A 17202-nucleotide genomic window follows, 5' to 3' on the forward strand; every position below is an offset into this window, starting at 1 on the left:
GATTACTTACGAGAGAGAAATGATTTTTTATTCATTCTACCAATTAGATTGTTTAAAATTAAATGGTTAATAGAAACAAATAGTATTTTATGAGCTGTATTGATTATTTTAATAATATAATTAATCGTGTAATCTCCAAACTAGATCATTTGTTAGACGCTGTCAAAACCCATTTAAAAGAGCCATCGATAAGCATCCATCTTCACATTCTTCTTCTTGTTCTTGTTCGACATCTCTGTTTCCCATCGTAACGGAAACCCTTCTTCGTTATTATTCTTCCTGATTGTGGTTAACACAGCAATAACCATTGATTTAGTTTTAGTTTTTAGTTTGATTTCTTTTGATTAGGGTTTGATTTATTTTCTTGTTTAGGTTTTAAGGTTTGCTTCAAGGGGTGTTTGGGATTGCTTATAAAAACAACTTATTGACTTATTTCGGTGTGACATCGGTAATAAGCACTTTTGAGTGTTTCGATAAACAGTTTATACCGGTGTCAAACCGGTAATAAATAGTTTGTGAAGAAGTTAAACAATTCTAACTTATAATAAGTTGATAAGGACTTTTATAAAAAAGAACACGTTGTTTCAAATAAGCAAATCCCAAACACCACCTTCGTTTTTGTATTACAAATCTTTTGGAACTACATACCAATACCATGCATGGACCAAATGCATAATTTACTCTGGCTTTTATGAAATAGATGGAACTAGGGTTAGCTCAAAAAACCGACCTATCTGGCCAATCCAATCGAAGCCATTCGACACCTAATCAACTTGTAAAAAATCTTCAAACCGTAGGTATTTGGTTGGGGTTGGATAAGGACCATTTGAACCCAACCAGATGAACCCTGATACCATGGATTTAATACGATCATTAAGTTCTTAATTAATATATGTAATTGTTGACCTTAGTAGAAAGTCTCTGTGTAAATATCTTTTAACATCTGTTATATAACTGTTAGCTTTTTTTGTATGTTTTTTTGAATAGAATCGTTTAGCTAGATTGGAAAATGATGTACCAAGACTTAAACCCAACTAACCTGTTAACCTAATCCAATCCATACAGATTGGGTTGGGTCGTACTTTTGTTAGGATCAAGTTGAGATCTTTCAAACTGCAAACATAGCTTTAAGTTGTTCAAATGTATTCAACCAGACTAACACAATCCAAACATATATATCAAGTCGACTGAACATTCTATATCGATCTCACCAACGTCAAACTTGCACGTCTTACGATCACGCATATAGGTACAACCTTTTATGTAACCTCTGGATAGCCCATCGCAGAACTCACGACAATCCAGTCAAGTCGCAATCGTCTTCACAACCTCCTAGGTCACGTTCGTTCAACATGCGAAGGTTGTTCTTCACAAACGACAGTCCACTAATCAACTTCCGACACATCATCATCAAACTCAATTTTACAGTCTCATGTACAAGTAAAAGATTAGCAGTAAAAACATGAAGATTAGCAGCAGCAGATTCACAAGTTATCAAGTATGGTAAAAGAAAAGACAGTAAGAACCTCAAAAAGATGTTTCATTTTCCCTTTTCACTTCTTCTGATATAATGAGGTAAATAACCATAAACAAAAAGAAAAAACAAAAATTTACTTTTACTTTTACTTTTACTTCACCTACCCAATAATGAATTACAAATTACAAGACCTACAAAAGAGCAAAAAGAAAGGGACTGTAACTGTACACAAGAATATGAAAAGAAGCCACCCAGAAATGCTTCTTGTCCGCCCGACCGATTTATAACACCATGTTGTGGCCTCGGTTTTGGGCAACGAATCGAATCTAGGGCTCAGTTTCTCAAGTTAGGTCGTCGGTCCGTCATCGGTCCCACATGGCTTGGTAAATAGGTGGTCTGTGCTTCAACCAATGCACCAAGTCTTTGTCTAAAGGAGCCTTGCTTAATAACACGTCTAACATCGGACTACCAAAAACTTTCGGATTGCTCTTGAATGACCATATTTTGTCTTTGGGCCACGGCTTCTGGGGCTGCTTTTCCTGAAAAATGAAACACCATTCGCTTCAGTATAACAAACAAAACGAACCCGATGAATCCCTCACTTCATTGTTCAAGGATTAAAGACTAGGAGGTTGTTTAATAAACATTTACTGCCTCTTACCAGGTAAGAGAAGTTTACTAATAAAAAATCTTACCCGGTAAGTGAGGGTGGTGACTCTTGCCCAGTTGGTCGTTACCGGGTAAGAGACGCTTATACTATGCTATTTTGATGACACGCAATTTTACCCAGTAAAGTAATTGCGGGCAGTGACTCTTACGCAGTAAGCGCTTACCCAGTTTGTGTTGGAAAATGAACCCTAAAGCTATGCTTGGCAAACTAGCTGTTAACTGAAAGCTAGTTGTTGGTAAAAACAAGCTAAAAGCTAGATAACAATGTAAAATGACCTAAAAGGACATGTTGCAAACCTAATCAGGAAAATATAAGAAGCATAATTGAAAAAAAGTGGAAAAACTGACCATTCTAGCAAGCATGGACTTGACAGTTCTTGGGCCATAGACACGCTGTGGTGATGGTTTCTGGACTTTGGCATAAAAGGAGCCAATTTCCGGTAACGATAAGCAACCCCTGCTCGCTCTGATCAGGTTGGAATCTGGCTCTGCATAAGCTTGGTTATGCCAAAAGATCAGCTGTCCTAAACAGTAGTTCTTGGCATATGTCTTGCGGTATTCATGGAATCCCGGTCCCAATTTTTCAGCCGACTTGGGGCCCAGGTCGAGAGGACTAATGTAAACAGGTGGCGATACGACCGTCTCATACTCCTACAATTAGAGATAAAATAAGAATATGAATATGAAGTCAACAAACAACATCAACGTCAAACACAACGAAATTGGACTCACCCGAACTCTAAAAAAGTACTTTGTGTGAGCATAAATGTGTATCAGATCGGCAGCAGCATCATGCCGACATTTGTATGAACAAGGAAGGTTTCGAACCTCATCTCGCAACCTGGAAGACAAACAAAAGTCAATATACAGTCAACATGAAAAGAAGCTATTTCAGTATTTCACAGTTCACAGGATCCATTGTTTACCATAACAAAGATTTTCGAAGCCCTCCTTGAACATCGTCAGAAGATGGATCATGAGCACGAATACTGGCCCTCAGATCATTCAGGTGTCCATCTTCCAAATGAGGTGCGATACATTGAATAAGTTCCTCGATAAAAGATCCCTCGCCTTTCCAGATGAAAGAAACTACCTCTTTGGGAGTAAGCTTCTCTAATAATGGTGGAGCTTTCTTTGGATCTCCAAAAACAGTTCGCATCACATATCTCACCTATAAACGGAAAAAATAGAGTTTACCAAAAAGCATCAAGGAAGTCGAAGTCAAGATTTCGAATCGAGAAAGAAGAGTTACCTTGTCCAGCGTAAGAGCCAAATTCTGAATCCTTTGATTAAAAACACCCTCAGCCTGTCTCAATCAAGAAGAAACAAGTACCATGAGCCAAGTGAAAGAAATTAGAGCTACAAACACATTCGAAATTTTGAAAGAAATAAAAAAGAAAAATAAGCAACTAGGGCAGGTTCATTAGAGAACTGTAAATATTTTGAGAACCATGAGAACCAGTTATTCATGAATTATCAAAGATGCATACAATGAATAATGGAAGTGCATATGAATAATATTCAAGAATCTTTAGGTTATATTCATTATGAATAGCCTATGAATAGTTGGTTCTCAATATTTACGGTTCAAAAACGAACTTCCCCCTAAGCAACTACATATACCAAGCTACTCATAAGTTGGAGGTGGTAGTTGATCACATTTACCTGAATTTCAGCTTCATTTCTCTCGGTATCCATGCAAATATCTATCAAGTATTTCCTCTTCTCTTCCAAATTATGAGTTAAAATCACCTTCGGAAGCTTGGTTCTTTCAAAATGGATGAACCTTACCTACAATAAAAATAAATCTTAGAAGCGAGTCCAAGTTTTTCATCAATATCACACTCATCGACAACTAAATGGGAGAGGGATCATACCACCCGAGCGGTATATGCAACCAGCCAATCCGGCAACCCACTAAGCAAACAACTACCGAGTCCGGCTTTACTCAATTCAATATAATCTTCTTCTGATACAGAATTCACTTCACAAGCCTCCAACATCAATTGATGCCGATTTAGAATTCCATGGCATTCTTTGAGCACCTGGGAAAAACATAACACGGAAATGAAAATTATAAACAACCTTGCTTATGATTGTATAACATTATTTTCAGGTTTATTAGGTCCTTCACACTCAATTCCATTTGGATTTACGATATTTAGGCTCAATTTGCTTAAATTCAGGACTTCACTGAACTTACTTTTTGGAAAGCCCCTTCACCAGTCAAATTCAGAAAACTCCCTCGGCAAACTTGGCTTCCACATAAGCAAACAGATGCCTCGTATTCTTCTTTACTCTTTATCGATATAAGAAACACACAGAAAGATTATTCATCATCTGAACAAACTTATATTTAGACAACTGAAAGCTACACTCAAGGCAGAGAAGGTAGTAGGCTGCATAAGCTCACCTCTGTTACAGAGTTGTAATCGAAAGTAACTTCTTCTCCATATACAATAGGCCGTACGCTATAGATGCCAATTTGATACTGACCGTCAACAGCGGTAACTCTGTTCCCAAGATAAGGATGGATCTAAGTCAGTTGATTGATGTTGTCAATCAAATTATAGTTGACCAATAATTTACCCATTCTTTTGTATAATATTCAACAAAAACACAGATGCAGGTGGCATTGTTCAAGAAAGAAACATACAAGTATATGATATATGAAAAAATCAACAAATATTTTAAGACTGAAATAGAGAACAGTGATGACCTTCATTTGAAAAGGTTCATGTTTCTTCACTAGAAATGAGAACATGTATGAATGAAGTATATAAACTTCTGTTTCAGATAGAAAGAAAAAGTACATAAACTTACTTTGCTTCACAATTTGGTCTACACGAATGACAAATCCGGCTAGCGTAGTTGGCTTTATGCATTGCATCAACTATAACCAAGTCATAACCATCGCCATCACCCTGACAGCCACAATAGAAACATGATAAGGTAGATTTTCTAAAATCGTCAAAATATAAATCTGATGAATGAAATTTCATCAAGTCAAAAAAAATACCTTCGGCCTTTCAAGATAGATGTTGTAGAACTCAGGTGCCGGTTCTTTACTGTCTTTTTGCAGACCACGAATACCATCTTGCTTCTCAAACCATCTCCAAGCAGGATAAACCTAACAATATGTGACCCATATGTAACACACATAACTTTGAATCTTTGCAGTTTAAGCAAAATATTGAACGAACATTAAAGATCAAGAACCAAGTAATAGCAAATGTGTATCCTTACCTCTCCTAAAAACTCCACAACAAAATCTTCCTCACCAAAACCAGATTCTTTGTTACAAACAACACCAAGCCCCTGAATTAAGAAATTAACGATAAATACAAATGGCAGAAACAAGACAGTTTAAACAACACTTCTTGGTTCAGATAAATGAACAACACAATACAATAAGGCTACGTTTGGTAAACTAGCTGATGGTTGATAAGCTAGTTGATGACTGATAAGCTAGCTGATGAATGAATTATGTTTGGCAAAAACTAGCTTATAAGCATGTAAAATGACCAAAAAGGACATCTTGAAAAAATAGTCAATTACAAATATTTCATGATATAAAACAAATAAATTTCTAATAATATAATTAAAACAAATTTCTAATAATATAATATATTGATTAATACAACCAAGATAGTGAGAAAAAAAATATAATATAATAATTGAAAGAATTTGGAATTGATTATTATATACATATTGTAAAACTTGAATTTGTTAAAACAAAATTTTGAAAAATCTATAATAATGTGTGATTTTAAATAACCATTACCTATAATATGAATCACAACAAAATTGATCAACCTCACATATCCTAATTAATAAACATTTTTTCAAAAATAAAATTAATAATTAAATTAAATATTTATTAGAATTATTTAGCATATTTTAATCATCTATGAAATAAAATAAGTATAACTTTAACTTTTATGTAACTTAAACATTTTTAGAATTGTTATATTTGCTTTTTGATATATAAATATATTGAATAATAATTAAAGAATAATTTATATAGTTAATATTTAATAACATTTATAAACAATTAATAATTATTATCTATTGTATAATTAAAATTAATTAATAATTTTTAATTAATTTTACTAAAATTAATATTTATTTATAGTTAATAGTTGATATTTATTAATAATTAATATTCATTTACAGTCACTAATAATTAATATTAATTAAGGTTAAAATTGGAAAAGGTGTCAAAACAAACTTCTATACGCTACTCCAAGTAGCTTAACAATAAGCTAGCTTACAAGCTAACTAATAAGCTAGTTTATGTGCATCCAAACGATTACTCAAAATATAAGCTAGCTTATGTTTGCCAAACAATGCCCAAGTGAATGCATACCTTTCTATAAGCAACATAATTATCATCAGGACGGCTACCCATAGCCTTCAGCATATACTGACAAAGCTCTGCTGTCCGTGCATCATGGTTTTCTTTGGCACTTTTTAGTATATCCTCGATCACGGGCTTCAATGAATACTTCATAGGAGTATTGCCAGTACCTGTGAAAGCTCTGACTTGCTTATTCAAGGTGCGGAGAAGCACATCTTCAATGAACACGTGCTTATCCAAAAGATGCCAATCCGATTCCTCTGGCATAGAATCTAATAGAAGATTATGAGTGTATGGATCTATGCCATAAACTTCTTGTTCTATCACTTCATCTCCAAGCTGCTTCCTAGGTTTATAGTCTTTAACTTCAGGGAAGTCCATGTCGGATTCCTCAGTTCCGTTCTTCTGGGCAATGAGCTTCTCAGAATAGTCTTCAGGTAAAGTGACTTGCATCTTTCTTTGCACGCTTTCATGATCTGTTACAATAACGTAGTGATCAATTACTTCATATTTCCTAGTAACGGGTGGAACAAGGCTCGCCTTTGTCATGCGAGCACCCCATTCACGGTCATCAGTCAAGGAATCAAATCCATCATCTGCACTAACGTAACCATCCCCTCTTGACTCCACTGCTCCGCTTTCTGATCGCATATCCAAGTCACTATTAGTATCGGAGGAAGTACTCTCACTGTCGGTCTCTGTTTCTTCCGATGACCTTGAACGATCATCAGATGTATCACTTCCTGAATCCAGAGATTTTCTGTTTAACTTGGATAAACGCCTTCTAATTTCACGATCAGATGCATAATACCCATGTTCAGTACTGCCATTAATAAATCCACTACTTCTACCCGTGTACTTTCTTTCTCTATTGAGCTTCTTTGACTTTGAAGCAGAGCAGAACCCTGGAGGAGAGCCATCTTTCCAATTCTTCATCATCGCATCTTTCTCGATCGAAAATTTGGAACGATCTTCCAAACTTGTGGCAAGCCGGATAAATAATGTGATGATGCGATTCATATCTTTGACATCCCCCTTACTTTTTTCTCTGGAGTAACAAATACATAATGGTGATTAAAAGAAAGCTTAGAAAAAAAGTTGATAATCAAGAATTTCTTAGCATAAGAAACAGAACAAAATAAGCAAACAGCATGATAAATTCGAACACTGCTAGATTCACTGTTATGTATTCAATCAGGAAAGAGAACAGCTGAACAAACATAGGCAGAAAGCTCAGTTGGCATTATAAGACCAGGGAGTGTGCTGGCTTACAGCATAAACAGAGTCATGCACTGAGTATGGCCAGATCAGCAAAATCGACAGACTGGCTAGCCTGCAGCCCAAAACATCAGACTGATAAAATTTGGTCCAGCCTGGTTTCCTAATTCGTCTCCTATTCTCCCATATATATATATATATGCTCCTAAAATCCCTCATACTTCACCATTCTTTCACCCAAAAGCAAGCCCTGTCTCTATGATTATGTCCTACCTGTATCCTAAAATTATCCCAAGCTTTACACTTACAGCACCCACATCCAATTCTCCATACTGCTCATTCTCCAATGTTGATATCATTGTTTACTTTTGTTTTTTAAGATTGTTATAAATTGCTAAATAAGACAGACCAAGTGATCATGGCAATTACATTGTTTTTTGTGCCAGTGCGCACTTTTATGATAATTTATTGTAATACCTTGCCATATCAAAGCACATTAGATCAGACAATAAGACAAAATTGTGTGTTGCATAGATTATACCGAGGACAGAATCTTATTTTTTTCATGTTTGTGGTTCTACTTCTGGTTGTGCCCAGCTTGTTCTGATTACATAATTAAACAGATGATAGGTAAATTATTGCAAACTTTTGGTAGAGCCAAACTTGGGGCAATCCCTTTACATATATAAAAAAAACTCTTTAATTTCCGGCTCTTTCATTTTTCCTGCTTGAAGGACTCACTTGATTAGCTAAAATAGATTGCCACATAAAGGAATGATCAAAAGAAAAACTGAAGTACTGCAGTTCATTTATATTGAACATTTATCGGTTTATAAATAACAGCAAAAAGTTCCTTCAAAAGTTGGAAATATCAAATGACTCATAAGCTGGGACAAAACCAGAGGCTCTAGTTCTGGAAGGAGAGAGTATAAACATAATCCATAGCATGCACCAGAAATTGAGGACATTGAAAGAAAAAAGAACTAATAGAACAGAGTCAAAATCAGGACTTACTTTATAGCTTCCCTACACATTCGTCTAATATCATCTTTCACAGAGCTCAACCCCCGCCCGGCATAATAACCATTTCTTATTTTACCCTCAATTTCAGCCACCTGGCCATCAAAAAGAAGTTAGTTGTAGTAATAGGCAGGTGACGCGTAAAGAGAAAAAAAAAATATTAGGCAGTGATATAGTACTTTTGGAATGAAAAATTCAAATGTATTCTCCTTCATGATGTCCTTCAGACCCAGAGCTAGAAATTCTTTCATCCTCTTGTACCCATTTTCAGATTTCTTCATTGCCAAACGCCTCAACTGGGCATCTCTAGATAGCATTGACGATGATTTTCTGGCATCAAATACCTTGGAACGTTTGTACAAGCTTCTTCGGAATAACTGATTTGATGCGTCTCTCTTGTCCAGAGACTCGAAATAATCTCTAAGCCCACTAGAATCCTCCACATGACTATCCCGACTATCATAAGTTCTAAAAACTGATGAAGTTCTTTCACTCAAGTGCTTGATGCTCCCCATTGTTGACTGTGAGGTCCGGCTCTTGACCCATATGATATTTGGAAATTTACAAGCCAAGTCTTCAAACTGGCTGCAACCTCTGATATCTACAGATGATAGACTAGGGAGCAACCCCAAAATTTCTTCAAGCATGCCAGGAGTTATTTTTGTGCAACCACGTAGAACCAAGGAAGTAATTTTCTCTTTATTATAACCATTCTGCAAGGAAATAATAAATTTAAATCATTAAATACAACTATCTCACTTTCAATCATGCTTAGACAGCACAGCAGGCATACTTTTAAGGTGCAGCTTTTACCAAAAAGGAAAAGGAAAAAAATTATCACTAAGAAGCAGAAGAAAATATCAACTGACCATTATGTTGTGGATCATAGAGTCTGTGCAATTTGACACCGAAGACAAGTCAGCCTGTCTAGAGATATCCTTGTAGAACTTTACAACAGATCTCCAGTGCTTACAAGTCAAATTGGCATAAACAAGAGATTTTATATCAGTTCTAAGGAAATGGAAAACTCTTGCCAACACCTGTCCATCTAGTAGACCCCAACTTTCATTCTCCCCCACTGATTCCCCGCTTTTTTCTCTGCAGAAGGTAACATCACCACACAGATCTTCAAACGGGAATTCGTCCTTTTCCAATGTAGATACACCATCTTGTAATTCATAATCTCCATCAAATCCATCACCCACAAAACGAGCTCTTTTGTTAGCTTGATCTGTGCCCACAGATTATAAAACTTAAGTTTTAAATAGCCTCATAAACAAACCAGGGGAGAGGGAAGAAAAAGACAGGGAAAATAATGAATTGATGCAACTGTTGTTCCCACAGAGAAAACCTTGATACACAATCCTGCCATTCCAATATTTGACACGGAAACTTTGCATAATTGATAAGAGTACAATAAATGTTGAGTTGAACACTTGGATCAAGATCTTCAAAATGAAATCTAAAATGGAGAACGTATCATATGAGTGAATCAGTTAAGGTTCGCCAGGTAAGCTGTGGATTATTACGTTATCTCAAAACCTAAACTTGGGTACTCTATAATAAAATGCATTAAGGCCAAATGTTCATTGGTTATAAAGGATGGGAGCATGGACAAGAAAACACATTGAGAATTTTAACTCGTAAAAAGTTGGGTGATAGGGTGCGGGTACAGGTGCAAGTGATAGATGAACTGGAAATAAACCAAGAAAATACACACATCCTATGGAGTGGAAAGGGTTTGGCCAAATCTAGTTTGAGCCTCACAGTAGATAGAAGATAACCAAAGGCACCACACAGCATATTTCTTCTGTACATCTTTATGCACTTGGAAAACATGTGTGCTTGCTTTAGAGAGGGAGAGACAGCTAGTCAAAGCTTACAATGGACAAGTAGGTTTTTATATAAAAAAGGTATCCCGCAGGAGCACATTGATAGCATTATAGAAATTGAAAACGACGGCTATATACAGCATAAAGAAAGAAAAAGAGACAAAATGGAGATTTGAGACAGTTTTTAATACCTGATCTTGCGAACTTGTTAGTGATGGCTGGATTATATATGCTTTTCTCTATTTCTTTCCTCGGCTGTCTCAGGTTGATCCATGGGTCTAAAACCTCATTTATGGCTGCAGCAAACTCCCGACTCTTGTACGACTTCATGATCAATTCATGAAGCTTTCCTCTAGTATAGCCAATAAACTGAGGATGCAAATTGTGGAATGAACTAGAAATTGCATGGGTTCCACTCTGTATAGCATCTGCGGTTTCCAAAGCTGATGCTCCAGATGTATCACTAGAGTTCTCCGTATCAATCTTTCTTGCAACTTCTGCAGCAGAGGTAACTGGGACCCACAGTTTATCAAACTTCCTGAAAACACTGCTATGCTTCTGGATGATACCTTGATCAGCCAAGATTTGAATTTCCGAGTATGGCAATGGCCCCCGCTCATGACCAGCACCATCAAGATAATACCAATCACCAAGATTTAATTGCAAGTCATCTCTAGTGGAAAGATGATCTTTGGGCATACTAAGAGACATGATGCTCTTCCAAGAGGAATTATGGCCTTGTTCATGAGTATTTTTCCTGCGAGAAACACTTTCCTCCGATGATCTCTTAGAATCATTAGTCACACCATAGCGGTGACTAGGCCTCGAAGAGTATCTTTCTTTCCCTCTAGCTTTCATGCGAGGTTCTGATACAAATGAACCATGATCCTTAACAACACAAGTGTTTATCCTGATCACTGGAAGCATCATTCCTTTCACTCCTCTCACACCGAAATTTTTTGTTTGACTTGACCTGTACTCGGTAGACTCGTCTGATGGGTTAAAGGCCCAAGACGGAAGATCAAGCCTCCTGCCATGAGAAGAATGATACAACTCATCTTTCTGATGCCAACGAGGGTCTTCATGCCCAGACTTTGGCATCTGACACAGAGAATAACCATCATTAAGCACGAACTTCTTTCTCCAAAATCTATCTTGAGCAGCCTCATCAACCCTCTTCCAGTCCCCACCCTTGCATGACCATCGGCCAGAAAACCAGTCACAAGTATCTCCAAACTCGAATGAACAATCCTTGTCAGAAGGTGCAGGTCCAGCTGGCCTTATATCTGCAACTTCTTTAGATGGAAACTCAGTGTGACTGGATACGTCCTCACCCGTTTTGAGACTATCATGATCCGCAAACTCACATTGATGAAATGTGAAACCTGTGAACACATCAAATAAGACACCTATTAATATTCACGGTCATAAAAGAACCAAGGGAATGCATAAAGTGGTAGCATACACACACTTCTGTCACCACTTCATGTAGTTGTCCAAACAATATATGCATTTACACTCCATAACAAAGGTAACATGTTGAGTTTAAAAAGGAGAGCAAGACAAGTATGGCATGGGTTACTTCAGCGCCGTAGTGCCTAGTACTCAAACATTTGCTTGAGGCATTTTATGGGTTTTGGTATTCCTCCTTGGGCTTCTATTTGTAAAAAAAGTTTTTACACAACAAACGATATTTGTACAGAGAACAGGTATATGTCATCTTCACATATGAAGGGTCCAATATAAATGGACCATACCATTTGACAGGTATCACAAATGTTGGTCAGAAAAGTTCTGTTCTCGTTCACCTATACCAACTTACTTCATTCTCCAATTGATGGTTCCCATATTCCTTTCACCTCGCCTAAAGTGAAGGGAACCCAAAATCACAGCTTAATTTCTTAGCAGAAACACATAATTGAGATCCACAAAATAAAAAAGTTAATTGTGAAAACAAACCGACCTCCTCTTTCAATTATGTAGTATCACTAATGCTTTGTTTGGTTGGGATGAATAGAATGATAGAATGTATGTGACCCATTCAGCGCAATAGACCTTGCAAAAACAAGAGATTTGGTAGAATGAACATTCCCGTTGGGCCTGTTTCCGTTCCAAATCTTTAACTAAACAACATTTTTTATTCCTTCAAAATAAATCGTTCTACTCGAGCCATGCTTCACAAAGGCCTAAATAAATCAACCAATAAATATATTACCCATGCAGGTAAAGCAGGATGGTACCATTGTGAAGAGGGGGTTGGCCACACTTTATTTTGGTACATGTTTCAAAGTATAGAAACTTAATCAGTATGCTTTTCTCATTTCCAGATACTACACACTAAAGACGCAAGATATTAGGTCCCATCCATGTCATGATTTCAGTTTTCACGAACGGTTTTTTGACTGTCGCATAAATTAGGTTGGTTGCTAGTACTCCTTCCGTCCTTGAAAAACACAATACCTATATTTTGGATAATCCCAAAGAAATGCAGCATTTCCTTTTTTTGGAATGATTCCTTCTCAAATTCACCTATTTGCCCGTTAGCAATAATTAGAAGTTATTAGTGAGACTGATTGGTGTTTGATCGGTAGTCAAAAATAATTATTAACCGTGTGGAGGCAAACTTTGTATTTTCTGTGGAACAGGTGGAATAAATGAATAAATTAATATGCCGTAAAATAAATTTAATGTAAGCAACTACAGCCCTCTTTTCATCTTAAGAAATAAAAGAAAAATGCAAATAATAAAATCAAACAGATAAATTTGATAATGGTAAAGAAAAATGAAGGGACTGTCTTCAACGTTACAGAACTTCTGCAACTGAAGATTCAGTACAAAGGCAGCTAACCCTTAGATAGGATATAAGTTCAATGGAAGTGAGTCGCAATAACTTAAAGAGTTAAAACACATCCTTAAAAACCTACACCCAATTTTATTAAAGCGCTCACAGAATTAGATTTGGTGTCAAATAATAGCAAAACCTTCTTCAAGTATCACATTTAACAATCTCATCTATACACCATAAAAAAGTGGAAACTTCATCCAGCTTATGTTTCAGATTTGTTTCCAAAACGAAAATAATCATTTCAAAGTATACTTGATTAATTCTCAAAGCATGCAACTGTTTGGGTTAGATTTGGCATCTCTAAATGACATTAACATAATCGTAAGCAAAAGAGGGATAACGATCACAACTGTAACTTGTTTAAGTAAGCATGGAACTATAACCAAGCAAGACCAGATCTAAAGCACAAACACATATCTTAGGTCTACATAGCCAACAATATCCCCTACGTCTAAGCATCATCATATCGTTCCAAAAGAAACATATGAGCAAGGTGTGTGGCCTCCCATAAAATGCAAATTTTTTTCTTTCCATATTTTAGCAATTTGAATTTTGAAACCTAACATGACATGTCCTGTCGATAAATTTCTAGTGGGTGAGTGACAACTAGCGTAAGTTTGACCAAGTTCAACCATCTAAAAGGATCATGATATATAAGTCTATGATGTCGTTTTGATTGAAATGGCAACTACTATGAAGGGGAAACAAATTATAAAAGGGAATGAAATATATAAAATAAAATAGTACCTTCTGAGCATCCCCATCTCTGCAGCTCACCATGGGAAAATGTCATTTGCAGCACTTCTGCAGAAAAGAAGTTCCAAATGCATAAAAAAATATTGTTAGACTAAAGATAATGGGTATAAAACCAAGATTGGGAAAAAATAGATAGCTCACTGTATAAAGGAAAATTTTAAGAAAAGTTTGAGTGTACATGGAAAACCATTACCAGCAACAGTCTCAAGTTCTTTGCCTGGAATGCTCGGAAAGCCGTCAAAAAGTGCTTCAACTCTTTCGTCAATGCGAAGCCCTTCTTGAGAGTCTGAGGCATTACTTGTTTCTGCAGAAACAGCCAACACCTCTTCACCTACCTGAGTACTAGTTGAGGCCAACTCACCAACATCTACTAACAAATTTCCAGGAGCTTCAGGGGGACTAACCAGCTCAGTAACAGAGTCAAGAAAGCTGGAAGGAAAGTTAGCAGTCACTACTGGTGAAACTGCATTTTCAACAGTTACCCATCTTTGGCTGTCCAGGTGTTTGACCAAGTGGTCTGACACAAGAAAACCTTCTTCCACAAGTATCTTTAGGTCACATAGCCTAGATGGTCCCTGTTCCACACCAAGATGATCTAGGTAGAACCATTTTCCTGTGGTTGAAACTGCTGTCTCAGCCTCAGGAACATGTGGTGGGGTGTCACATATATCCATGTCTTCTTCCATAGAAAGCAGTTCCTCGGCAGCTCCATTGACCTCCTGGGCTTGCTTCAAGTCTTCCTTGTGGAATGTTGAGCGAGTATTTTTCTCAGCAGAACCATCACAAGCATCCAGAGTGGTCCTTATTTCAGACTCTTTTGCCAAGACCTGTACCTCCCTTCCAATAGGCTCCCTAGAATTCACTTTCTCTTCTTGGCTTCTAATCTCATAATGACTCTTCCTTTTTTCACTTGAGCCTGTCTTTCGATTAATCTCTCGATAATTACTGGCCCTACCACGATTATGTGGGGAAGCTTCCGTTAAATTTGGAGTTCGTTCCCTACGATCATGACCACGTGTTTGCTCACGTGGGGATCGTTCCGAATAACTTGGGCTCCGATTTCTGTGATCATAATGACGATTTCGACCATATGGGGACCTATCACGGCGGGCTGGACTCCGGTGATCATGCTGACGGACCCGGTCACGTGGGGACCGCTCAGGATGACGTGGACTATTATTATGTCTGTCGTATGCTGGCCTAGAAAGTGGAGATTCACAATTCCTAGAAGAATACCTGTCTGATGGAACATTTCGAGTAGACAAAGAATTTTTGTAAGAGTGATCTGGATTGTACGCGGACCGGCTGCCATCATCAGAAATTCTCCTGCTTTTATAGGGTGCGTAATCATTAAATTCACCATGATGTTTCCTGTCACTGCTATCGCCGTGAACAGTGTGCCGCTTCAAACGGTTCCCTAAAGGGAAGTCTCTTGCATGGCTTTTACCGTTGCTAAAGTCATCCTTTAGCAGCCCTTCCTCGTCTACTATTTTTGAGCTGATCCTTGGGGTCCTCTCTCTGTTATTATTTTCCCACCTTGCAGACTTTTTGGTATACTGGCTTCCATTTCTGTTGCACTCTTTTTCGCCTGAATACTTGCCAGAAGATGGTGTCCTGCTGCGCTCCGACTTCCACCCTTTGTCCTTGGCAGAATCATGGCGTCGCATTTTCAAGTAGCTATTGTCATCTCTCTGCCATCGGTCTGGGATGAATTCACCTTTCTCCACTTCATCTTTAGCTCCTTTCGACAGCCCTGGATCAGAATTCTCAAACTCCCTCCTCCTATTCGAGTAATCCCCACTTTGCGACCCTCCTTTTCGCCACTTACCTGGAACAAACTCGCCCTTCTCCACCTCCCCTTTTCTCCACCTATCCGCAACAAACTCTCCCTTTTCAATTTCACTCTTGATTTCAAACCTTCTAGGTTTTTCAGGGACAAACTCCCCATTCTCCCATTCTCCCAATTCACCCTCTTCAACTTCTTCTTTATGCCCGTTTCCAACAACTTTATCTTCTCTCTCTTCTACTGACAACTCTTCACTATTATCATCACACAGCTCTCCAGTTTTTAAAGGAAACTTGTCACGTCTCGCCAGCTTCATATTTACCTTGTCTTCTGTAACCTTGATATTAAACTTACCACCGTCATTACCGCCGCAAAATGTCTCGGGAATAGAGAATCGCAGCGAAGGCACACATGCAACACCTCCATCGCCCATGGAAATACTCGCTCGCAATGCCGAAAAAGCAAAACCCTAGCTTTTCTCCCCTTCACCGGGGCTCTCGATGCTCATGCTTCAACCAAAAATCTTGGCAAAATCTTCACGCAAAAACCCCTGATTCCAGTCAATCGAGAAACAAAAAATCAAATCCATATCAGCAACCAATCCAACACAATGTAGGGTTTCAAGATAATAAAAATAAATACATATGCATGAACACACACAATCACCCAATTCAAAAGAAAATCAACCCCGGATTCACCTAAATCAGTAAGACTCACTCGAAATTGAAAACCCTAGAATCCAAAACCAAAACTTACAAAGAGAAATTCACCCAACTGAAACGCTGGATCGGACCGTAACGAATCTTCAAGAGCTTTTTCCAATGAATCAAACACTTTAGATTGAACAGATCGATAAGCAAACCCACAAATGAATAGCTCAAAGACGAATCTGTGCCTGCAAATCTTTGTTTCTGTGTACGAAAAACCGATTTGAGAGTTGCGGTGTGGGAGACGAACACAAAAATAACTTGTTTTCTATTTTTCTTGAATGAATTTTTCTTCGTTTTTCCTCTCTTTACCCCCCTTTTATTCATCCACCCACACACCCGTTACCGTATCCGTATGTATTACATCGAGGGTAAATTCGTCTTTTCATCCTCGGGCAGACTTCTTGTGATTTTGTACCCTTTGTTTTATCCCATAATTACTTATTGAAAAAAATTACAACTTATTAAATTTTTAATATAATGTAATAATTATTAATATATATTACATACCAAAAATATATATTTTTTTATA

The 17202-nt window shown here is 37.4% G+C and overlaps 1 protein-coding gene across 3 annotated transcripts; it reads right to left on the reverse strand.

Moving 5' to 3' along the window:
• Positions 1-1519: 1519 nt before the first annotated feature.
• Positions 1520-16953, reverse strand: LOC112524278 (histone-lysine N-methyltransferase ATXR3). Of its 3 annotated transcripts, XM_025134040.1 has the most exons (20): positions 16720-16953; positions 14371-16513; positions 14169-14225; positions 10768-11961; positions 9614-9975; positions 8924-9457; positions 8739-8839; positions 6516-7554; positions 5393-5464; positions 5166-5276; positions 4970-5070; positions 4560-4659; positions 4350-4445; positions 4024-4191; positions 3812-3937; positions 3399-3452; positions 3073-3317; positions 2879-2987; positions 2495-2797; positions 1520-2016 (listed from the first exon to the last, which is right to left on the reverse strand). In XM_025134040.1, exons 2-20 carry the CDS (start codon positions 16394-16396, stop codon positions 1840-1842), a joined length of 6975 nt encoding a protein of 2324 aa, XP_024989808.1. In that variant the 5' UTR covers positions 16397-16513; positions 16720-16953; the 3' UTR covers positions 1520-1839. The 3 variants fall into 3 exon arrangements, with proteins under 3 accessions (XP_024989808.1, XP_024989809.1, XP_024989810.1); XM_025134041.1 differs by lacking the exon at positions 4350-4445; XM_025134042.1 differs by lacking the exons at positions 1520-2016; positions 2495-2797; positions 2879-2987; positions 3073-3317 and having other exon boundaries at positions 3399-3456.
• Between the last annotated feature and the right edge of the window lie 249 nt (positions 16954-17202).

Source organism: Cynara cardunculus (genome assembly GCF_001531365.2).
Source record: "Cynara cardunculus var. scolymus isolate 2C chromosome LG 13, CcrdV1, whole genome shotgun sequence".
Taxonomy (NCBI): domain Eukaryota; kingdom Viridiplantae; phylum Streptophyta; class Magnoliopsida; order Asterales; family Asteraceae; genus Cynara; species Cynara cardunculus.

Coding starts and splice junctions, on each gene's coding strand:
- LOC112524278 (XM_025134040.1), bottom strand. CDS start 16,396: ATGGGCGATGGAGGTGTTGCATGTGTGCCTTCGCTGCGATTCTCTATT. Junction 9,976..10,767: donor TAACAAGTTCGCAAGATCAG/GTATTAAAAACT, acceptor CTGTGGGCACAG/ATCAAGCTAACAAAAGAGCT. Junction 2,988..3,072: donor CTTCGAAAATCTTTGTTATG/GTAAACAATGGA, acceptor TTTGTCTTCCAG/GTTGCGAGATGAGGTTCGAA.